Source organism: Bos indicus x Bos taurus, chromosome 10 (genome assembly GCF_003369695.1).
Source record: "Bos indicus x Bos taurus breed Angus x Brahman F1 hybrid chromosome 10, Bos_hybrid_MaternalHap_v2.0, whole genome shotgun sequence".
Classification (NCBI taxonomy): Eukaryota; Metazoa; Chordata; class Mammalia; order Artiodactyla; family Bovidae; genus Bos; species Bos indicus x Bos taurus.
Genome location: NC_040085.1, coordinates 3,168,623 through 3,194,615, shown reverse-complemented (window position 1 = coordinate 3,194,615; position 25,993 = coordinate 3,168,623). Strand labels below are relative to the sequence as shown.

The window sequence follows — 25,993 nt, the reverse complement described above, 5'->3', positions numbered from 1 at the left end:
TATAGTCACAGCAATTACATAAAAACTTTAGGTAACTATAAAGACCTGATCAAACCGGCAAATGCTACAATTTAAATATAATGATTGATAAATATTGAAAATAATGTATATGTGTGTCTGAGTCCCTTCTCTGTTCACCTGAAAGTAGCACAACATTGCTGATTGGCTCTTCCCTGAAACAAAAATTTTCGGTTAAAAAAAAAATTAAAAGAAAAAAAAAAGACTGAGAATATGTTTGCTTTTAAAATTATGCCATTGGATCCACTCAGTCACATGAACCATCTAACCAAAATCATAGAAAATAATCCACTGGCAGAAGAATTAGAAGCTTTATTGACAAATGCTATGAGATGTCACTCAAGTAAAGGGTGCCCAAACTCCAAATTCTGTATTTATTATGTGGCATCATGTTTGCACTACATGAGCTATATGAAAGCTAGTCAAAAGAAGAGAGTATGTCTAAAGATAGATCAGTGGCAAGAAACCTAAACAAATGACTTTTTAGACCACAGTAAAGCACTAAAAACTTGGATAATATCAAAATATTCTACATCTATAATAAATCCCTAAGAATTAAAACAGTTAAGTAACTTTAAATATACAACTGATACCTTTAACTATATACAAAAATTAACTTAAAATGAACCAAAGCCTAAATACATGCACTAAAATTATAAAACTCTTAGAAGAAAACACAGAAGAGAATTTTCATGACCTTGGATTAGACAATGATTTCTGAGATATAACACCCAAACCACAAGCAACAACAAAAAAATATACAATTAGGCTTCATTAAGATTTAAAACTTTCCTGCTGAAAAGTAAATCAAAAAAGTTAAAAAAAAAAAAAAAAACCCTACAAAATGGAAGAAAATTTTCACCTATATTTGATAAGTGATTTGTATCTAGAATATATTTTAAAACTTTATCTCAAAAAGACAATTTTTAAATGGGCAAAGGATCCAAATAGACATTTTTCTAAAGAAACTATACAAATGGCCACTAAGTACATGAAAAGTCACTCAACATTACTATTAGGGAAATGCAAATCATAATGAGACACCACTTCACACTACTAGAATGACTACAATAAAAAAGAAAGCATTGGCAAGGATGTTTTAAAAAAGGAAGTTAAAGAGAAAAAAGAAAGAAACTAGAATCCTCATACTCCACAGTAAGAATGTAAAATGGTACAGCCATTTAGTAAAATAGCTTGGCAATTAGCAAATAACCAGGCAATTTGACTCCTAGGTACATATCCATCAGTTCCGTTCAGTCGCTCAGTCGTGTCTCTTTGCGACCCCATGGACTGCAGCACGCCAGGCCTCCCTGTCCATCACCTACTCCCGGAGTTCACTCAAACTCATGTCCATCGAGTCAGTGATGCCATCCAGCCATCTCGTCCTCTGTCAGCCCCCTATTCTCCTGCCTTGAATCTTTCTCAGCATCAGGGTCTTTTCAAATGAGACAGTTCTTCACATCAGGTGGCCAAAGTATTGGAGCTTCAGCCTCAGCATCAGCCCTTCCAATGAATATTTAGGACTGATTTCCTTTAGGATGGACTGGTTGGATCTCCTTGAAGTCCAACAGACTCTCAAGAGTCTTCTCTAATACCACAGTTTAAATGTATCAGTTCTTTGGCGCCAAGGTCCCTGGTGTCTCAGATGGTAAAGAATCAGTCTGCAGTACAGAAGACCTGGGTTCAATCCTTGAGTTGGGAGGATCCCCTGGGGGAAGGCATGGCAACCCACTCCAATAGTCTTGCCCAGAGAATCCCGATGGACAGAGGAGTCTGGTGGCCTGCAGTCCATGTGTGTCAGACTCGCAAAGAGTCCAACACAACTGAGCAACTAAACAAGCACAGCTTTCTTTATAGTCCAACTCTCACACCATACATAACTACTAGAAAAACCATAGCTTTGACTAGATGGACCTTTGTTGGCAAAGTAATGTCACTGCTTTTTAATATGCTCTCTAGGTTGGTCTAGGTTCCTTTTCTTCCAAGGAACAGTTGTCTTTCAATTTCATGGCTACAGTCAACCATGTGAAGTGATTTTGGACCCAGAGATAATAAAGTCTTATCACTGTTTTCATTGTTTCCCCATCTATTTGCCATGAAGTGATGGGACTGGATGCCATGATCTTAGTTTTTTGAATGCTGAGTTTTAAGCCAACTTTTTCACTCTCCTCTTTCACTTTCATCAAGAGGCTCTTTAGTTCCTCTTTGCTTTCTGCCATACGAGTGGTGTCATCTGCAATATCTGAGGTTACTGATATTTCTCCCAGCAATCTTGATTCCAGCTTGTGCTTCATCCAGCCCAGCATTTCGCATGATGTACTTTGCATGTAAGTTAAATAAGCAGGGTGACAATATATAGCCTTGCCGTACTCCTTACCCAATTTGGAACCAGTCTGTTGTTCCATGTCCAGTTCTAACTGTTGTTTCTTGTCTTGCATACAGATTTCTCAGGAGGCAGGTAAAGTGGTCTGGTATTCCCATCTCTTGAAGAATTTTCCACAGTTTGTTGTAATCCACACAGTCAAAGGAAGCAGATGTAGATGAAGCAATGTAGAAGGCCACTGAAGCAGAAGTAGATGTTTTTCTGGAATTCTCTTACTTCTTCTATGATCCAATGGATGTTGGCAATTTGATCTCTAGTTCTTCTGTCTTTTCTAAATCCAGCTTGAATGTCTGGAAGTTTCTCAGTTCACGTACTACTGAAGCCTAGCTGGGAGAATTTTGAGCATTACTTTCCTAGTGTGTGAAATGAGTGCAATTGTGCAGTAGTTTGAACATTCTTTGACACTTTCTTTGGGATTAGAATGAAAACTGACCTTTTTCAGTCCTGTGGCTACTGCTGAGTTTTCCAAATTTGCTGGCATATTGAGTGCAGCACTTTCACAGCATCATCTTTCAGGATTTGAAAGAGCTCAACTGAAATTCCATCACTTCTACTAGCTTTGTTCACAGTGATGCTTCCTAAGGCCCACTTGACTTCACATTCCAGGATGTCTGGCTCTAGGTGAGTGATCACACCATTGTGGTTATCTGAGTCAGGAAAATCTCTTTCGTATAGTTCTTCTGTGTATTCTTGTCACCTCTTCTTAACATCTCTGCTTCTGTTAGGTCTATACCATTTCTGTCCTTTATTGAGCCCATCTCTGCATGAAATGTTTCCTTTGTATCTCTAATTTTCTTGAAGAGATCTCTAGTCTTTCCCATTCTATTGTTTTCCTCTATTTCTTTGCACTGTTGACTTAGGAAGGCTTTCTTATGTCCTTGCTATTCTTTGGAACACATATCCATATATCCACAGAAAAACTTGTACAAATATTCACAGCAGCATGATTCCTACCAGCCAAAAGTGGAAACAAGCCAAACTTATATCAACCGATGAATGTACAAATAAAATGTAGTATATCCATGCAATGGAATTATAATTTGACAATAAAAACAAATGAATTTCTGATACATGCTACAATATGAATAAAACTTAAACACATGATACTGTCAGTCATAAAAGACTGCCAGTCATAAAAGACTACATTTTTTACAATCCCATTTATATGAAATGTCCAGAGAGAATATTAGTGGCTGCCTAGTGCTGGAGAAGTTGGGAGGGAAATGGGTAATGACTGTGAAAGGTCATGAGATTTCTTTTCAGAGTGATGAAAATGTTCTAAAATTGATAGTGATGCCACACAACTGTGAATACACTAAAAATCATTAAATTGTACCCATTAAATTGGTCAACAGTATGGTACAGCTTCCCTGGTGGCTCAGAGGTTAAAGCATCTGCCTGCAATGTGGGAGACCTGGATTTGATCCCTGGGTCGGGAAGATCCCCTGGAGAAAGAAATGGCAACCCACTCCAGTGTTTTTGCCTGGAGAATCCCATGGATGGGGGAGCCTGGTGGGCTACAGTCCATGGGGTCACAAAGAGTCGGACTGGACTGAGGAACTTCACTTCACTTCTTCATGGTACATTAATTATATCTCAAAGTTGTTTTTAAGAAGATAATCAGTTGTAACATTTCTTGGAAGAAATGGTGCCAACCAGCTATAGATCCATATGCAGGGCTTTCCTGGTGGTCTAGTGGTTAAAAATCCACCGAGCAATGCAGGGGACATGGGTTCAATCCCTGGTCCGGGAAGGTCCCACAAGCTGGGGGGCAATCAAGCCCTTGCACCATAACTACTGAGTCCACACACCGCAACTACTGAAGGCCACGTGTCCCAGGGCCTGTTCTCAGCATCACAAGAGAAGCCACTGAAATGCAAGGCCACGTGCCGCAATGAAGAGAAGCTCCAGATCACTGCAACTAGAGCACGCACACATGGAAAAGAAGAGCCAGCACAGCCATAAATAAGCAGCAAGCCTTTTAAAAAAATCCACGTCTTCAAAATCTAAATACCACATCACTCAGTGCCCTTATTAACTACAGAAACACTCATTAGGAAAGAAGTGAAAAAGATTGGGTAGGAGATCTGGCTCTCAGAGACTACAATGATACCAGAGTTTGCGTACTTACAAACTAGATACTTTATTTTAGCATCCTGCTCTTTGGAATCATGAAAATATCTTATAAATTTGAGAAACTGGGTAGCTAAAAGAGCTAGATGCCCATCAAAAATGCACTAAAGTATACAGACATAAAAAGAAAAAGGACGATGGCAAAAACCAGGAAAATATTTGATCATATTTGTTCAACTGACTTGCGGACTCAAATGAGCACTAAAGAATGAGCCACTGCACTGACATCCTAAGGACGGGATGACACCCCTTATTTTCAATAGACTCTCAAGAGGTTTTCGCACCAAAAAAAGTTTGTTTTGTCATATATACTGGTTCTGCACCAAGATTAATGAGTTTTCTGTCATTCATATTAAATACTGAAATAGCAAAACAACTACCACTAAATGTGGCCAGCAAATACCCATGAACAAATGTTTAAATGTCTCAGTAGTTTGGTCATATTACAGGCAGTCATTGAGAAGGAAACGGCAACCCACTCCAGTATTCTTGCCTGGAGACTGCCATGGACAGAGGAACCTGGTGGGCTACAGTCCATGGGGTCCATGGGGTCACATAGTCAGACACGACTTAGCAACTGAGCACACACACATAGGCAGTCAACTTTCAAGTGTAGCTTTACCACAGAAAATATACATGTTGTAAGGAACATTTTCTTAAACGAATTCTGGCTAAATAAATAACCTACTCTTACTAACTTAGTGGTTAAGCTCTTCAGACCAGCAAATCAAATCTACAACAACATATCCATGGGGAGAAAAGGTTCAGCATTCCAACTGTGACACCAGGGATTCATCCTGCCAGCTTCCCATGACTTCAAAAGTAATCATAATCACAACTTTAAAAACTACTTAGCCTCAAATATAATAATAAAAAAAATAGATATCCTTTTTAAAAATCAACATTAAACAACCAAGTTTACAACTTTTCACCATTTAAACAAAGTTTGCACCACAAGGTAATTTGTCATAAAAATAAAATGAACTCTCATTATTATTCTCAGGTCAAGTTGTGATATATAATAGCTTCTCAAATTCCCATGCTTTGTAAGACAACCAGTAATTTCTATGTTTTGTTTTTGTTGCTATTTCTGTTAATACCAAAAGTTTAAAAGTTAATAAAAATTAGAGTCTGCCTTAGAAAATATAGGCAATTTAGGGATAAAATAAAGGAGAAGAATAAATAATCACATGTTGCAACCAAAGAGAAACTTGCACCATTATTTATTTCATGTATCTGTTATTTTAAGAGCTTATCTTTGTCTTAATTCAAAAGCAAACTCCTGTAACTATAAGAAGTGTAAAAAAAAAATCAAGTAAATATGGAAAGCAGAAAAATTAAGCAATTTGCCTGAGGTGACCTAGCTAGGAGGTGGACAAGCAAATTTAGGCTGCCTGGCTCCAATGCCAGCCTTTTACCTACTCCCCTGGACCACCTCTGTAGATTTCACTAACTCCTTCCTCTAAGCCCCCGGCGCTGGGGTAAGAACACATAAATATTTGCCTGCAATACATACAGCTCACGGAACATTTTCTTACGAACTCAACTCTAAATGGTGGTTAAGCTCCCCTGAGATTCAAATATAAACATTTCCATACATTTTTTTTAATCAAGTAGAAAAAGCATGTAACACTTCTTTGAAGTTGAGGGAATACATTAATTACACTTTTATAATATGCCCCTTACTTGTAAGCAATTCACTAAAATTTATGACTACTTGAGATGCCAAAAATTAGGCATGGTAGGCCATAAATAAAACCACAAGACTGGCCAAATCAAGCTAAAACAAGCATAAACTACTTTGGGAAAACAGTAAATGTCTGCTAGTACACCAGCCCCAGCCATGACTGGCCCGTATTCTTGACCCTCTTTTCCTATCACCTACCACTCCCCACATATACCCCACATCACTGTATGAGAATTCTAACCAGCACTGGAGGACTCCTGCAGACAAAAGGACTGCCAACAGCGTATGTATAACTCTACCTTTGCTTATTTCTCTTGAACAAAGAAACATCCAATACTCGTTGAGTATATACTGTTCGTATGATATGCACTGTTCTGTTTGATAAGCAAAAATCTTTAACAGCTACATATACTAAATCATTGCTTTCAAATGTCTAATTTATTTTTCTTCTGTTAACAATCAAGTTAAAATTATCAATATATACCTATCACAAATCCTTTCTTCCTAGTTTGATCTCACCAAAAGTCAGTGTTTGATCTCAGCGATACTCAAAATGCACAACACATTTATAATTTACACTTATTCCTTGCTTTATTCTTTTAAGAGGTTCTAACAGTTTTGCTGATAAAAAAAAATTCAGTAATTCATCTGTACCCTGTAAAATAAACAGAAGTCTCTTATAAAGAAAAAAAAAGTATCAAGTTGGTAATATTGATGTATTCATAATTACATTCCAAAAACAAGCATTAAACTCATTATTATACTTTTTTTAAGTTTTGAAACAAGCAGAGATTAGAAACAGTTGCAACACTAGCTCTATTGATTTGGGAAGATTAGCAAACTAATAGATACACACATACACACACACACACACACACACTCTCTCTCTCTCTCTCTCTCTCTCTCTCTCTCTCTCTCGGGACTTCAGCAGGTTCTTGGGAGCCATTTTGCATGAAATATGAAGGGCTTTTTAACAAAAATACTTCATTTCTTTTGCAAAAACATAGATTATGAATAAAGTTTACAACAAGGGTGCCAAGATCATTCAAAGGGGAAGGAACAGTCTGTTCAACAAATGGTGTTGGAATAACCGGATATCCACATTCAAAACAGTGAAGTTGAACCTTACTTTACACCCTACACAAAAATTAACACAAAATCCATCAGAAAGCTAAACATAAGAGCTAAAACTATAAAACTTCTTAAAGAAAACTGGGATAAATGTTTACGACCTGAGGTCTGACAAAGGACTCTTAGATACAATATCAAAACAAAGAATCTATAGATAACTTGGACTTAATCAGAATTTAGAACTTTTGTGCTTCAAAGAACATTAACAAAAAAGTAACCAACAAAATGGGAGAAAACACTTGTAAATCATTTATCTGCATAAAGAACTTAAATCCAGAATATATTTTTTAAAAGTCTCTTACAATTCAATGAAAGACAACCAAATTTTGAAATAGGCAAAGGATATGAATAGACATTTCTCCAAAGATGTTATACAAATGGCCAATAAGCACATAAAAATAAATTCAACATTATATGACAAGATGCAAGTCAAAACCAAAATGAGATTCTTCACATTCACTAGGATGGCTAGAATTATTAACAGGTAACAAGTGATGATTAGGACATAGGGAAAGTGGAATCCTCCTACACTGCAGGCAGGAATATATACGAAATGGTGCAGCCACTTTGAAAAACTGTCTGGCTATTCCTCAAAGGATTCAATATATTTACCAAAGCCCCAGAGATTCTACTCCCAGGTATACACCCAAGAAAATTAATACAAATGTTCAAACAAAAACTTGTACACAGATGTTTATAGCAGCATTATTCATAATACTCAAAAGGTAGAAACAACTCAAATATCCATCAACTGATGAACTGGCATTACTAATTCTTACAAGCACCCAAAGCCAAATGCCAGAGAGATTACTGGATTGCTCTCTGCACACGTTTACGAGGACTTCTTGTGGCATTCCTTGCACAGGGAAGGGGATTTGGTACAAAGTCAAATCCAGCCAACCTCCACATTGTCTTTTACATTCCACACCTATGAAACATTGGGAAATTTCCTTCTTGTGATTTAAAAACACCTCATAGTGTCTGAATTTTCATTATCACCAAAAACTAAGTACAACTTTAACTGTATCATGACAACCTGTATTCTATCATTTATATCTGTACTCAGTCTAGATATAGGCTTGATTCAATCATGATTTTGGTTAGAAGATGTTACTTTGCATTTACCTGTAAGCAATTCTGCTTGAAAAAAAACGGATTCTGCATACAAAGAAAGATCCCATGTTTCACAAAGGCTGGAATTCTTCAAAACATGGCAATATCTCTTGTGGTTCAAGAGCAGCTCTAATAAGGACTGCAGTTCTAGAAAATGACCTCAGAAGCCCTGGTCATATGATTCCTACTCCGGTGCTTCATGATTAAGATAATCTGGCTCTCTTCTCATGTCTTTCCATAGTTATCCCCACTACTTTATTCTGTAACTTTTTCTCTGTGCTCTCAGTTCATGTTCGTAAGAGAAAAAGCTCAGTTAACTATCACTGTTCTTGTTGGGGCAAAATCTTTGGACCAAGAGCTCTTATCTGTTCCTGATCAGCCCAAAGACCTGCTTCTGCTGAGCCTTTGATAAGATCAGTCAGCTACCGCCAGCATGGCAAGCATCACACAATAAAGGAGATGACAGCCTGGGCGGAAGCAGTCACTTCAGGCTGCTCCCTCGGTACATGCTGGGACACAGAGCATAATAGCATCCTAGAACTTAAACCCTCTTCTCTGAGCTGACCAGACTCAATTCTGATATCCGATATATTAAAACATGAAAGAATTTATGCATTCACAAATGGTCCATAAGTGTATAAAAATGTAACAGAGACTTTTAAAATGAGGGGGGGGGGGGGACTCAAAACACGAAAATCTCTGCCTTAGCACCTGTAATAAGTCATTCAAATTCTGCAAGAATTCCTTCAAGTGCTGAGGAACTCCATATCTAAAAACCATTGTCAGACTATTCTAATAGATTTTTTTTTTTTTTACATCTTTAGGTTAGGACTAAATCTATTTTCACATAAACTCTGCCATTTGGCCTTTTTTCTGAAGCAAGAACAAATTTATTCACTCAACCAACTAAGAATCCTTCAAGTATCTATATATCTCAAATTTCCCTTTAGCCTTCTATAGACTAAACCCATTGAATAAACTTACATTATTCTTCTGAGGACTTGATTCCATACGCATGGTCATTCTGACTTCGTGCTAGGCACAACCTATCTTGCTCAAACCACTCTTTAAACATCTACTTGAAACTAAAAGCAATACCCATTGGATGGACAAAAACAGAACATTGTAGACTCACTTTTAAGAACTGCTAACTAACTTCATTAATCCAATATATATTTTTCAAGAACCACCTAACACTGTGATTCATATTAAGAAAATACCCAGTAAATTTCCTGGATCTTCATTCAACACTACTAAAATATTAAATACACTCCAAAAGACCTTTTGGTGGGAGGCAACATCAGCAAAAGAACAGTTTATATTTAAAAATTCTCACAATCACATTTTCTGTTACAACTATTGTTAAAAGCAAGGACCAAAATATTACAAAACATATTCAAACACTAGTTTCGTCATTTAGTTATTGTGACAGATACCCCACCCACCCTAGCAGCTTGAAAGCTTTCACTGGCGGTAGGAGACACTCAATCTAGACAAAAGGCTTCCACATATCTTTAGAGTATTGATCCATAGCACCCTGACACTCTACCCTAAATAAATAAGACTGTCTCAAAAAGAATTATGGATGTGTTTTAAAGGATAATTTGAATTTGTATAAAATGAACAAGATATTAGATCTGATAGACAGAGTGCCTGAAGAACTATGGCCAGAGGTTGGTAAAACTGTACAGCAGACAGTGATCAAAACCATTCCCAAGAAAAACAAATGAAAAAGGCAAACTGGTTGTCTGAGGAGGACTTACAAATGGTTGAGAAAAGAAGAGAAGTTAGAGGCAAAGGAGAAAAGGAAAGATATATCTATCTGAATGCAGAGTTCCAAAGCATAGCAAGGAGAGATAAGAAAGCCTTCCTAACACAACAATGAAAAGAAATATAGGAAAACAAAAGGATGGGAAAGACAAGCGATCTCTTTAAGAAAATTAGAGATACCAAAGGAACATTTCATGTAAATATGTGCACAGTAAAGGCCAGAAACAGTAGGGACCTAACAGAAGCAGAAGATATTAAGAAGAGGTGGCAAGAATACACAGAAGAACTATATAAAAAAGGTCTTCATGACCCAGATAACCATGATGGTGTGATCACTCACCTAGAGCCAGACATCCTGGAGTGTGGAGTTACAGGGGTCTTAGGAAGCTTTACTACCAACAAAGCTAGTGGAGGTGACAGAATTCCAACTGAGCTATTTCAAATCCTCAAAGATGCTGCTGTGAAAGTGCTGCACTCAATATGCCAGCAAATTTGGAAAACTCAGCAGTAGCCACAGGACTGGGAAAGGTCAGTTTTCATTCCAATCCCAAAGAAAGGTACTGTCAAAGAATGTTCAAACTACCGCACAATTGTGCTCATTTCACACATTAGCAAAGTAATGCTCAAAATTCTCCAAGCCAGACATCAACAGTACATGAACCAAGAACTTCCAGATGTTCAAGCTGGATTTAGAAAAGGCAGAGGAACCAGAGATCAAATTGCCAGCATCCACTGGACCATCGAAAAAGCAAGAGAATTCCAGAAAAACATGTAATTCTGCTTCACTGACTTAGACTTTATGTGGATCACAACAAACTGTGAAAAATTCTTCAAGAGATAGGAATACCAGATCACCTTACCTGCCTCCTGAGAAATTTGTACGCAGGTCAAGAACCAACAGTTAAAATCGGATATGGAACAACGAACTGGTCCCAAATTGGGAAAGGAGTACGTCAGGCTGTATATTGTCACCCTGCTTATTTAACTTATATGCATAGTACATCATGAGAAATGCTGGGCTAGGGGAAGTACAAGCTGAAATCAAGACTGCTGGGAGAAATATCAATAACCTCAGATATGCAGATGACACCACCCTTATGGCAGAAAGCAAAGAGGAACTAAAGAGCCTCTTGATGAAAGTGAAAGAGGAGAGTGAAAAAGCTGACTTAAAAATCAACATTCAAAAAACTAAGATCATGGCATCCAGTCCCATCACTTCATGGCAAATAGATGGGGAAACAGTGGAAACAGTGACAGACTTTTTTCTCTTGGGCCCCAAAATCACTTCAGATAGTGACTGCAGCCATGAAATTAAAAAACGCTTGCTCCTTGAAGAAAAGCTATGACCAACTGAGACAGCATATTAAAAAGCAGAGACATTACTTTGCTGACAAAGGTCCATATAGTCAAAGTTATGATTTTTTCAGTAGTCATGTATGGATGTGACAGTTGGACCATAAAGAAGGCTGAGCACTGAAGAATGGATGCTTTTTAACTGTGGTGCTAGAGAACACTCTTGAGAGTCCCTTGGACTACAAGGAGATCAAACCAGTCCATTCTAAAGGAAACCAATCTTGAATATTCATCGGAAGGACTGATGAAGAAGCTGAAGTTCCAGTACTTGTGGCCACCTGATGCAAACGGCCAAGTCATTACAAAAGACCCTGATGCTGGGAAAGACTGAAGGCGGGAGAAGGGGACGACAGAAGATGAGATGGTTGGACGGCGTCACCGACTCAATGGACATGGGTTTGATCAGGCTCCAGGAGACGGTGAGGACACTGAGGCCTGGCATGTTGCAGTCCATGGGGTTGCAGTCGCAGAGTTGGACACAACTGAGCAAACGAACAACAAGAGGAACAAAATTGTCAAGAGAGTTGTACCAGCCTGGACTAAAAGAAACAATTTCAAATTGAAGAGAGTTTTTTTGGACTCCTAATTGTCAATGAGAAGGAAGCAGATTGAAAAATACTACCCAGTCACAAATGGATAATTTACAGAAAAGAAGGGCTTCTTAAAGGGTAGAGCCACAAGCAGAAGAAGATAAAAGATTAGGAAATATTTCCAAGGTAACAGAAATGGGCCCTAATCAAAGAACATGCATTGCCCCCAAAGCAGGGGACCCCAACTAATGAGCCAGGCTCGATTTCATACTTGCTATTCACACCAGTGGACTTCGAAGGTGGCTCAGTGGTAAAGAATCTGCCTGCTAATGCAGGAGACGCAGGTTCGATCCCTGCTAGGGAAGATCCCCTGGAGAAGGCAATGGCAGCCCACCCCAGGATTCTTGCCTGGGAAATCCCACGGACAAAGGAGCCTGGCAGGCTGCAGTCCACGGGTCACAAAGAGTCAGACACGACGAGGATGCACACACATCTTACCAGCGCCGGGGATGTGCCTCCCACTCCTCCTCCATATGGTGGGAATTCTACTCACGTTATCCTGTACGTGTCTCACCACTGTACGCTGGGTTTATCGTTTCAGTTCCCAGGTCTATATCAAGAGGGACACAGTTCCTTTCATCAAGAAGTGAAGTCTCATCCTCCCAACTCCTTTTTTTAATCTGGACTGTTTGGGGGCTTGTTTTTACTAACAGAATTCTAGCAGAAGTGAAATGACTCAAGAAGCCTTGTGGCTTTTACTCTTTTCCTCTTGAAACACTGCTGCTACCATGAAAAGAGCCCAGACTCCTCCTAGGAGAGGCCACATGAAAGAGAACCTATTTTGCGCCCACTAATAGCCCCAGGTAACCACCAGGACATCTTATGCTACCCAACCCTAGCCAAGCTGCCAGATGACTGAAGGCACATGAGTGACTCTAGACAATAACATTTAAAAACAAACTGCGCAGCTAAATCTAACTCAAATAACAAAATACTGAACAAATAAATGCTGTTTTAAGCCACTACATTTTGGGATTACAGGCAATCATCCTTTAGTATATAAGCAGGGATTGGTTTCAGGAGCCCCTTTGGATACTAAAATCCACAGATGTCAAGTCCCTTATATAAGCCAGTGTTATGCAGTTGGCCTCCAAATTCAAGGATTGTGCATGTATTGAATATTTGTTACACAGCAACAGATACCTGCTGCTGCTGCTGAGTCGCTTCAGTCGTGTCCGACCCTGTGTGACCCCATAGACGGCAGCCCACCAGGCTCCCCCGTCCCTGGGATTCTCCAGGCAAGAACACTGGAGTGGGTTGCCATTTCCTTCTCCAATGTGTGAAAGTGAAGAGTCAAAGTGAAGTCGCTCAGTCGTATCCAACTCTTTGCGACCCCACGGACTGCAGCCTACCAGGCTCCTCCGTCCATGGGATTTTCCAGGCAAGAGTACTGGAGTGGGGTGCCATCGCCTTCTCCATAGGTAACTGAGAGAGGTAAATAAAATAATGACGCATCTTTATTTGATGAAATACAATCAGCAGCTCAATGGAAGCTTTTTAAAAATACCGACCTGAGGAAAACAGTGGGAACTCATGCAGTTGACATGAACATAAAATACCATAAATTACTACCAATATGTCCCAGATTAATGCTGAAAGATAAAGTTTCCAAAGTTAGACTACCACAGAAAAATTCCTTAAAGTCCTTTCCTAGTGCTATCCAATCTCCAGTCTTAACATTTTAAATGGGTAAGAGTGCTATCCACTTACTTTAAATGAACACAAAATGGGTAATGTTCAGGAATTATGGACCTCTTTTTAAGACAAGGTTTTCGATTTTCAACTTCAAATAAACTCTGAGGGTACCACTGGTATTACTGAAACTAAAAAGACAACTTAAATAAGAACACTGAATTGTAGGCCGTTTTAAATAGATTATTTCAATAGAGTAGAATTAATTTTTGAGGTTAAAGTGGACAGTTGCTCAATTTTAATACAGAGATTTTTTTATTGAGGAGGAAGCATGTGTAGTGACAAAGCACTAGAATTCAGACAACCTGCGTCTGATCTAGTAGAACGAAGTAAAGCAAACCACTTATTTTTGACCTTGATTCCTCAGTTATGACCCACCAAACAGCTTCTAACAGCATTCTAGAAGACTCAAAGGGAATATGAATTTCACGAAATTAATAAGCAAAAATAAAATGGTTAACTATACAGTCCCTTGAATTACTCTTAATACTAATTATCTAATTAAAGCCACCTTGCTTTGAGTAGTTATAACACACTAAATGTGTTACAACACACTAAATGTATGTTCACCTAATCCTACTAACAATCCTATGAAGAAGGTACTGAAAGGTTGTTGTTGAATCACACAAAGACACCGGGATTCTTGGCCCCCGGAGGAGAAGAATTCAATCCGGGGCCAGAGATGAGGCTTGATCGCTCAGAGCTTTTGTGTAATAAAGTTTTATTAAAGTATAAAGGAGATAGAGAAAGCTTCTGACATAGGCATCAGAAGGGGGCAGAAAGAGTGCCCCCCTGCTAGTCTTCAGCTGGATGTTATATAGTCACTAGCAGTCTGTTAATGAAAGAAAGGAATGTCTTAAAAATCAGAATGGCACCAGGCCCCTCAACCATAAGATGCATTTTGGGATAATCTTGGCACAAAATGGTTTATCCTGGGCCATAAAAAGATTAACTTGAATCTTGAAGAAGGGCAGACCACCATACAAATAGTTTAATTTACATAGATTAGGGGAACAGTATCTGAGTATAACATACTGGTTTGTCAAGTAGGTTCTGAGCCAAGAGGCGGAACTGACTTGAAGACAGAGTCTGGGGTAAATGCATAGCATATTAGCATAGCTTAAGACAAACATTTCCACAAGAAAAAGGCATTGGTTATCTCTAGGTTTGAGAATAGTTAACTTCAGGCGAAACCAGGTGTCTTTCTGGCAACACTGTATTTTAAGAGAAACCTCCTTTTAAATTTGTATAGAGAAGGAAAAAATATCGCTAGTGTGTTTCCTCCCGCCGCTTAAGAGAGATAAAAATGTCTGACACTTGCTGGCTATTTCCTCCCTTTGGAGACCCCTGGCCTTCCTGCCTGTTACCCTCTCAGTACTATTACTATATTCTACCTAACAGTAAACTAAGGCATAGAGGCTAAGCAACTTTCCAAGGTTTTGCAGCTGGCCTGTTGGAAACAAAGCCAGAATCAAATGCAGTGTTTTTGTTTTTAACTCTTGAGCCAAAACTTTTAAATACAATATGAGACCCTCAAGTTCTAGCACCAAACACAACACAAGAATTCTGATGTCAGAACTGCAAACAGGCAAGATTATACAGTGCCATCAGCAACACAGCAAGAATCAGGTGATCTAAATTCTAATGCCAATTCCACACGACCCACATCTGGATGTAAGACATTGGGCAAGTTAGCAATTTAGCAGTGGAAATCCAGTAGTTTTAAATCAAGAAGAAATTAGGATGGCTGACAAATGTGAAATACATATATTTTTCAAATATGAACTTTATTTTTGAATACTAAAATATTTCAAATATTGAAAATACGAACAGGTTTGTAGGGAAAGTTGATGCTAAGGTAACACAAAGACAAATCTGGGAATGTTTTATATTTAAGTAGAGATGACCACAAATGCTATTTCAAAAATCAACATTTACATGAAAGGAAACCAACAGTAGCAAGAAGAAAGAATATGCTATAAAGGTAAACTTTTACTTTGAGAAGAAAAAGGCAGCTGAACTTAAATGGAAAGATAAAAGGTCAGGTACACAATGACAAAACAGTCAACGAAAATAGATAAAGGTGTACTACCAAGACCCCTTTAGGCCTGAACTGATCTATCCTTCGAAGAATTTTATGAACCTAAATACTCATTGTCCTCTAAATGCATCCAGTTATAAAGAACAAGAACGGTTTATAATTTTATGCCACAACGAATGAGTATTTAAAGCTACTTTGGGGTTTAGAATTGCTACAGCAACCTTAAGTACTGCAGAAGAGGAAAGAGTCGTGGAAACATTATAGGCGACGAAAAAGTAGTCTGTACTCAGAGCCCTTTGGTGACCTAAATGGGAAGGAAATACAAGAAAGAACATATGCATGCATGTAGCTGATTCACTTTGCTGTACAGCAGAAACTAACACAACACTGTAAAGCAACTATAGTCCAATAATAATTACTAATTAAAAAAAAGCAGTCTGGGCTAAAAAGGCAACATTGTCTTGCCCTAACAAGAGAATTAGCTACCTAACAAAAGCCAGGAAATGGAACCGTATAATAGAAAATAGCAAAACGGTCAGATGCTAAACAGCATCAATGAACTGTCTGAATTAGGAAGAGCTGACAGATTCTGTGTTATACCTCAAAATATTCTAAAATACCCATTTGGCAAGTTATGAGATGTCGCTTCAGAATGCCTATGATTAAACAATAATCTAATTTTCCACAACATGGAATGATGGAATACTAAATACTAATTTCTAGGGGGAAAAAAAATTCTCAAAGTACAACCATATTATCTCTAAAACCTGAAAGTTTCAGGCTAGGTGTATAGAATTTTCTTAAGTGATATTAGAGGCAACGAATAGCTGAGTCCATTCTACATTTCTACACAGTGAGTCAAACTGTCGATGACAACCAGAATCATTTACTTAAGATAATCCTCCATGAAATTAGCAGTTGATCATCAGGGAAGGGGTGTTTCTCCTTTTCTAAAATTCTTAATAAAACCAGGAGTAAAAAGAAAAGATGTAAACTCAACAAGCCAGAAAAGTGATCCTTGTATGACCACTAATTGTTACTACTGTATTGATACATATGCAGGGGAAATTAAAGAACCAACTTCAAGAAATAGAAACAAATTACACGTGCTAAACAAATGCGATCACTAAGAAACCTGGAGTGGTACTTTTTAGAAAGATAGTTCCTTTGACGTTGCATTAATTTAGGCGCAGATAATGAACGTCTTAGCCACCTTCCTTTACCCTTTTCTAAGCCAAGCCCTTCGGAAGCTGGACTCTACAAGGCAGACACCAAGAAGAAAAGAAGCTCACGGTGGAAATGCTATCCTCACAGAGCCCAGAGAACAGCTGACGCCCCAGAAGCTTGGAAAATATCCCGTTTACCTTACTAAGAGCGCTTAGAAAGGAAGACGATCGTCCACGTGCACTATTGTTTTCCAGGTGCGTTTATTTATATGTAACTTAGGCTTTGGTATCAGTACCTCCAACCTCAGGCAAACGGTGGGGAGGAGGAATGGCAGCGCCGCGTGTGGTATCCGGGCGCAACACAAGTTAAGAAAATAAAAACAAAACCCTTTTTAAAAATTACATTGTACTCGGTGCCCTCACCTCTCCTCCACATCGCTGCCATCACCCCCACGCAGCTCCCCGCAGCCGCCGCCTCGGGTCCCCATGACAACCCCTCCCGAGGGCGAGCCCCCTTCTGCTGCGGCGTGCTGGCCCTCGGCCCGGCCCGGCCGCGCCGGCCTGGCAGGTGACAAGCCCACCGGCCAGGCAGGTGACAAGTCCACCTGCTCCGGGCGCTCGCTCGCCCCGCTCCCGGGAGGCGGGCCGGGAACCCCGCAGCCTCGGGAGCCCCCACTCCCGGGCCAGGGCACGACGCTCTCCGGTCGGGGACGAGGGGGGAGCCCGGCTGCATGGAGAGCTCAGGAGGTCCCACTCTGACCCCCACACGAGTGACACAGGGGCCGCAGCGGCCCCGCGCCTCTGTCTCAGGGGCTGAGTAGCGGGCGCCGTGGGCGCGAAGGAAACTTGTCGGTTTACACAAACGACGCGTCACCGCGGCGGGAGATGCTGGGGACGACGCTCACCTTGAAAGGGTTGTTGAGGTCCGGGTCGGCAAACGGGTTACTGTCGAAGTCCGACATCTCGCGCTCGGCGTCACCCACCCGACCCAGGCGCCGAGAGACAGACGGGCGAGGCCGCCGCCCCCTGCGCGCTCACGTCGCCGCCGCCGCCGCCGCCGCCGCGCAGATCCGGGGGCGGCTCGAGAGGCCGCCCGGCAGGCCGCGCCACTGAGCATGCCCGGTGCGGCGGGCCGCCGGCGCCGCGCCGCCTTCGCGGCCCCGGTCCTCCCGGCCGCGTCCCGCGATCCGGGCTTTCGCGGCGACCTAGTAGGAACGAGGGGCTGGGGAGGCCGCGAGCCGAGGTGCTCGGGGCTAAGCGCCCTGCCGAGGCTCGGCGTTTGAATGAGCGGGGCGTCTCTCTGGATATGGTTGTATTACTGGTTTAAAATCGGCCCCCTGAGGCCGAGCGTAACTTAGGGGAGAGGTCGCACGTTGCGAGTAAGAAAAAGATACACTGAGCCCACGTCTCAAGGCTAGAAAGGCAGCTCGGGACGCAGGCTACACACCTCGGGAAGGAGTGGCTACTGGGCGCAGAGGAGCGGGGAACCTGTCTCCAAAAACAACTCCCCGTGATGCCCAGTCCTCGCTGATGAATTTCGCACACCCTTGACCCCACCTGGGAATCCCAGCCTTCAGGTTTCTCCGCCCCTGGGTTGCTGCCAAGTCACGGAGACCAGCCTCGATGCCACCGATCTGGACTGGCTCCGCGGAGGTTTGAGAACGAGTCAATACCAGGGTCTGGCCCTTTCTACCATCCTCCAGAATCTGCAAAATGGCTACGTCTCCGGAAATGATCGCGGGGTGGCACAGGTCCAGAGATCAAGGCCTTCAAGTAATCATCTACTTGCTAGATGACAAACAGATGCCGTCTTTGTTTTCATTCAGGCCTTTGGGGGCAAAATATACACCTCTGTTTTCCTAGTCACTACCCAACACCAGTGGAGAAGGGCATGGCAACCCGCTCCAGTATTCTTACCTGAAGAATCCCATGGACAGAGGAGCCTTGTGGCTAGAGTCCACGGGGTCCGAAGCGACTTAGCACGCACGCACACACCCAACACCAGCGATTACAAAAAATGAGTATGATATGAAATTTATTTGTATCATGTGTTGTCTCACCCCTGAACTTAATGAAAGGGCATCTCTGTATTATTCCCTTCTCACGGTCCTTTTGCTCTAACAGCAAAACATTTAGCAGACCAAGCTAGAAAAAGCCAGAATTATTTCACTTGGAAGGAACTAGAGTTGGTTTTCTTGGTCTTCCTGCACTATTCAAAGTCACCTAGGAAATGGTTTCTCCCCACTGTGAAAATACTAGCTAGTGACAAAAACAAAAAACACATTTGCTGTAATCTCTTTGTTGGGATCCAGGCTGGGATACATGACAAGCTTCTAGGCCACAGACTAGGACTGTCAACTGATAAGTGACGACAGAACAGAATGATCATGGCAGAACTGCAAGATTGTGGGCATGGAAAACAGCATGCAATCTACTGTACTTGGACTCCTATCCTCAGCAGCTCCCAGGAGTCTGTAGCTGCGTGCTCAAAACACGTGTGGAGTTCAAATCCCAATTTTAATACTACTTGTGCCACATACTTCACCTCTCTGAGTTTGTAAAGGGTTATTTAAGACTTATTTAAAATAAGATAGAGAGAAGTTACCTGCAGGTATTTAGTGCCTAACAAATACTGTTGAATGTGTGAAAATGCTAAGGGGGCCCAGTCCATCTTTCTTAAATATGTTTCCTCATCACGCCTGAGCACGGATTGACTTCTCTCGCCACGTTGGCCCTCACTCCCTTCACCTGTCCTTCAAATGACTCAAATAATCAGCAGCTGTTTATTATGCATCTACTATGTTCCAAGACAAAGGAGATTAGCTAAGTCTGCATTTCTGGATGGAAATTTCCAACTATGCTGTGTTTACACCTAATGAAATTAGCACTTAATGCAAAATTTTACAGATTTCATCGTTACAGAATCACTTGGACTATTTGTTAATGGTGCAGACTCCCACCTCTCTGTATCACCTACGCCTGAGATTGGCTTTACAATAGGGGCCGTGGATCTGCATTTTTAAAAATTTAACTGTAGGGAAAATTGCTCTACAATGTTGTGTTGCTTTCTGCCTTACAATGCCAATCAGCCGTAGTTATACATATATCACCTCCCTCTTGGGCTTCCCTGGTGGCTCAGACTGTGAAGAATCCGCCTACAATGTGGGAGATCTGAGTTCCATTCCTGGGTTGGGAAGAGCCCCTGGAAGAGGGCATTCTTGCCTGGAGAATCCCCATGGACAGAGGAGCCTGGTGGGCTACAGTCCACAGTCCATTGGGTCACAAAGAGTCGGACACAACTGAGCAACTAAAAACAGCACAGCACCTCCCTCTAGACCTTCCCTCCTTCTTGACCTTCCCTCCCTTCCGCCTATCCTACCCCTCCCAGTCATCACAAAGCACCAGACTGGGCCTCCCTGTGTTATATAGCAGCTTCTCACCAGCCATCTATTTTACACATGGTAGGGTATATATGTCGATGCTACTTTTTCCATTCATCCCACTCTTACATATTTCTTCTATTTTTAAATGCCTTTACATATGACTATATTCTTTTACATAAATGGGTTCATAGCATACTCACTAATGTTTTTAACCTTTAAAAAAATTTTTTTTTGTTTTCCTTCCTCTCTATTCTTATAATACTGTCTATCTACAAGCACATAATGTAACTCACATAATCATATGCAAACATAATACATATTCATGCAGGTATGCTTATACATAGTCATACAGAATTTTGGTATTGTCTTGAAAAAAAGGATTTTTTTTTTTTTGCAAATTGTTCTTCTCACTCAACAGTAGTTTTTCGGTGAGATGGGCATTGACAAAGAGACAATCTATGGTTTCTTACCCCAGTACACCACATAAATATTTGTCTCTTTTTATGTGTACCATTACTATAAAGGTGAAAAGTGCTGGGAAGCATGCTGCTGCTGCTGCTGCTAAGTCGCTTCAGTCGTGTCCAACTCTGTGCGACCCCATAGACGGCAGCCCACCAGGCTCCCCTGTCCCTGAGATTCTCCAGGCAAGAACACTGAAGCGGGTTGCCGTTTCCTTCTCCAGTGCATGAAAGTGAAAGTGAAGTCGCTCAGTCGTGTCCAGCTCTTAGTGACCCCATGGACTGCAGCCTATCAGGCTCCTCCATCCATGGGATTTTCCAGGCAAGAGTACTGGAGTGGGTTGCCATTGCCTTCTCCGGCTGGGAAGCATAGCTTAATGGAAATATCTCCAAATCAACAAGTATACATCTATTTATTCTTTCGAACAGTTACAAAATCAGTATAAAGGACCCCAGGTGATTCTGTTAGAGGTGATACAATGACCATACTTCAAGGACAATGATAAAAGGATATTCAGACATATGGTCCACAGGTGAGCGTGTTAGTACCTTTCATGAAATGTAGACTCACAGGCTATGAGAACTGAAAGAACCTTTAGCCCCTCTCAAGACCGAAGAAGAAACTCAATTTGAACATTTAAGTCATTTGCCTCAGTTACAAAGGAAGTGAATGGAGGAACTAGAAACAGAAGTCAAATCTATCAAATCACATTTCAGACATTAAATGCATAGATCTAGTTGGTACTATTTCATAGAGGAAGAAGAATGCTATGTGCAAGGTAGAGAGAAAGCATACAGGAGGCTTTATGTGTTGGAGTAGTTCATTTTCTAGAAGGATGGACCGGTGCTCACACACACTCAGTTGTGTTCGACACTGGAGCCCCACCAGGCTTCTCCGTCCCTAGAATTTTCTAAGCAAAAATACTGGAGTGGGTTGCCATTTCCTTCTCCAGGGAATCCTCCCAACCCAGGGATCGAATCCACCTCTCTTGCACCTCCTGGACTGCAAGAAGATTCTTTATAATACTGCCCCACCTGATAGAGCAAATGAAGAGTCAAACTAGTTGCTCTGGCATAAATAGGCTCTGTGACCTTGATCATATCAGTTCACCTCTCTGATCTGAGTTTCCACGCTAGTCAACAAGTACTTACTGAGCACCTACTGAGTGGTGAATATTGTATTAGATAGTGGGGATAAAGCAGTGAACAAGTTGTAAGGGTAGGGTCTATTCCCAAGAAACTGTAAACCTAGAAGGCCCAGAACAGGGCTAAATGATGTCTCAGGTCCTTGTTTTTTTTTTCCCCAAACCTGTGCCCCCAGCGTTGAAAGCACAGAGTCAACCAGTGGACCACCAGAGAAGTCCCTCGTGTCCTTTAAACATTCTGTTAATGGAGAAGGCGATGGCACCCCACTCCAGTACTCTTGCCTGGAAAATCCCAAGGACGGAGGAGCCTGGTAGGCTGCAGTCCATGGGGTCGAGAAGAGTCAGACACGACTGAGCGACTTCACTTTCACTTTTCACTTTCATGCATTGGAGAAGGAAATGGCAACCCACTCCAGTGTTCTTGCCTGGAGAATCTCAGGGATGGGGGAGCCTGGTGGGCTGCCGTCGCTGGGGTCGCACAGAATCAGACATGACTGAAGTGACTTAGCAGCAGCAGCAGCATTCTATTAAAGGGCTTCCCAGGGGCTCAATGGTAAAGAATCTGCCTGCCAATACAGGAGACAGGAGATGTGGGTTCAGTCCCTGGGTCTGGAATGTCCCCTGGAGAAGGAAATGGAAACCCACTCCAGTATTCTTGCCTGGGAAATCCCATAGACAAAGGAGCCTGGCAGGCTATAGTCCATAGGGTTGCAAAGCATCAGACACGACTGAGCACACACGCAACATTCTGCTAATCAGCATTCTTTTAATTTCTGTCCATGACCCTTTAATTTCTGTCCATTCTTTTAGTTTCTGTCATACTCCATCATCATACTGTTTCTCCCTCAGCCTGACACGTTTAACCTGTGAATCCTTTGGACAAGGGCTTAGTCTGAATTCCATGTTTCCTGTACTGACAGCTGAGAAGACAAGTTGGAAATTTGCATTTCCAACCTCAAAAGTTTCACTGGACTCTGGGTTCACAAATGGGTTAAAACTGAAACCCATCATCTCTTGCAGAAGACTCAGTCTCCAGCTGTGCTGCTGTGTCTCCTGCTACTGATACCAACCACACATCCACAGGAGTGTACGTGGTCTCTGTTCGGCCACCGGCTATACTTCAAGAAGGTATCAAAGGAGTTGAAGGCGCTGTGTGGTAGTCCTGATAATAGTCCCTCAAAGATGTTAACATTCTACTCATTGGTACCTATGAACATGTCACTTTCCATGGCAAAAGGGACTTTACCAATACAATTAAGGTTAAGGACTTGAGATGGGGAGATTATACTGCATTATCCAGGTAGACCCAATGGAATCACATGAGTCCTTAAAAGTGGAAAAGGAAAGCAAAAAAATTGTCGGTTTTGAAGATGGAGAAAGGAGGTCATGAGCCAAGGCATGTGAGTGGCCTCTAGCAGCTGGGGACAGCTCTCAGCTAACAGCCAAGGAAATGGAGACATCCATCCTAAAACTATGAGGATAAATTCTGTCAACAACCTTAGTGAGCAAGGAGATGATTCTTCCTGAGAGTGTCCAAAAAGGGATTCAGCCTCAACAACACCTTGATTATAGCCTCATGAGACCCATAGACATATTCATTCACATCACCACCCATTTTCCAGCTTACAGCCTTCTAAACTCACCACCTAAGCTAAACTCATCCCAACCAGCTCTCTCTTATCACCTTTTCCGTGATTCAAGAGGCTGAATAGTCTGAGTATCCTTAAGATAATTATATCATAGTGGCATTCTCTTATGATTTATTGCATCAAGTATTGGATAGTATGGGAACACAATAAACTTAGCAAAAATAAATGTATGTTTTGAGTCTCCATTTACCTATGACTACATGCACATACAGTCCTGGGTACCAAGAATGTCCATTTCCCACTCAGTTCTCACCTGTCAAAGTCCAACCAATCCTTCATGGTCAATTTCAAATAACATGCCCTGAACAAATCTTTACTGGCTATCCCTAATCCAGACTTATTTCTACCTTCCCATAGTATCTGACTTCCCTGGTGGCTTAGACAGTAAAGCACCTGTCTACAATGCAGGAGACCCGGGTTCAATCCCTGGGTCGGAAAGATCGCCTGGAGAAGGAAATGGCAATCCACTCCAGTACTATTGCCTGGAAAATCCCATGGACAGAGGAGCCTGGTAGGCTCAGTCCATGGGGTCGCCAAGAGTCAGACACGACTGAGTGACTTCACTTTCACTTTCCCATAGTATCTCAACAGTTCTGTATCTCTGTTTCAGAACTCACTATATACCATCTCCTATGGGTATAAAATTAGTATTGATAAATGCCCAGCATGTATGGTAGCTATCGATATTTGGATCAGATGACTATATCTGTCTCTCTCTATGATGTGAGCTTCTGAATGCAGGGAGAAATTCAATCTTTGTATTATTTACAGAGCCAAGCACAGCATCTTGTTCAAAGAAGATCCTCAACAAATAATTGTGGGTTTACTGCTAAAATGTCTTAGCTTATAAAGGAGATTGCCACTTAGTATCTTTGGTCAGAGTAAGTCCAAATATAAAATTAAGAGTAACCATTTTAGTAGTCAGTACAAACAGAATTGCGCAGCTACTGTGATAAAGTCTTCTGGACTGAAAGTCTGAATTCTAAACAATGACTTCATAGAAAGACTGTGGAATCATTTCAAATGGTATGGACCAATGAGGTGCAAGAACTAACTGGTGCTCATCGTATTACCTAAAATAGTCTGAATAACAACATTATGGTGAAAATTATCGTCATTTTGCAAGACAGAAAGACAGTATTGCATATATGTATACATTACGTAAGGCCTCCTCAGACAGCCATTTTGCTTTTTTGCATTTCTTTTCCATGGGAATGGTCTTGATCCCTGTCTCCTGTACAATGTCACGAACCTCTGTCCATAGTTCATCAGGCACTCTGTTTATCAGATCCAGTCCCTTAAATCTATTTCTCACTTCCACTGTATAATCATAAGGGATTTGATTTAGGTCATACCTGAATGGTCTAATGATTTTCCCCACTTTTTTCAATTTAAGTCTGAATTTGGCAATAAGGAGTTCATGGTCTGAGCCACAGTCAGCTCCCGGTCTTGTTTTTGCTGACTGTATAGAGCTTCTCCATATTTGGCTGCAAAGAATATAATCAATCTGATTTCAGTGTTGACCATATGGTGATGTCCATGTGTAGAGTCTTCTCTCATGTTGTTGGAAGAGGGTGTTTGCTATGACCAGTGCATTTTCTTGGCAAAACTCTATTAGCCTTTGCCCTGCTTCATTCTGTATTCCAGGGCCAAATTTGCCTGTTACTCCAGGTGTTTCTTGACTTCCTACTTTTGCATTCCAGTCCTCTCTAATGAAAAGGACATCTTTTTTGGGTGTTAGTTCTAAAAGATCTTGTAGGTCTTCATAGAACGGAGGCCTTAAAAATAGCTGTGAAAAGAAGAGAAGTGAAAAGCAAAGGAGAAAAGGAAAGATATAAACATCTGAATGCAGAGTTCCAAAGAATAGCAAGGAGAGATAAGAAAGCCTTCCTCAGTGATCAATGCAAAGAAATAGAGGAAAACAACAGAATGGGAAAGACTAGAGATCTCTTCAAGAAAATTAGAGATACCAACGGAATATTTCATGCAAAGATGGGCTCGATAAAGGACAGAAATGGGATGGACCTAACAGAAGCAAAAGATATTAAGAAGAGGTGGCAAGAATACACAGGAGAACTGTATAAAAAAGATCTTCATGACCCAGATAATCACGATGGTGTGATCACTCACCTAGAGCCAGACATCCTAGAATGTGAAGTCAAGTGGGCCTCACTATGAACAAAGCTAGTGGATGTCGGGGTCCAGCCCCGGTAGATCCAGGGAATTCGAAGCGGGGACGGCATCTGCGAGGATCAGGAAACAACTGCTTAATTAAACGTTA

At 41.2% G+C, this 25,993-nt stretch overlaps 1 protein-coding gene across 4 annotated transcripts in view; it reads right to left on the bottom strand.

Annotated features, from left to right (window-relative positions):
- SCAMP1 (secretory carrier membrane protein 1) overlaps positions 1 to 18,187 on the bottom strand; it is a 150,771-nt gene extending 132,584 nt beyond the window's left edge. The window contains exon 1 of one of the 4 annotated variants that reach the window (XM_027552931.1): positions 17,983 to 18,187. In XM_027552931.1, the coding sequence (XP_027408732.1) occupies positions 17,983 to 18,039 (57 nt within the window). In that variant the 5' untranslated portion in view covers positions 18,040 to 18,187. The remainder of the gene's footprint in view (positions 1 to 17,982) is intronic. The other 3 variants (XM_027552932.1, XM_027552930.1, XM_027552933.1) reach the window with 3 other exon arrangements.
- Positions 18,188 to 25,993: the final 7,806 nt, after the last annotated feature.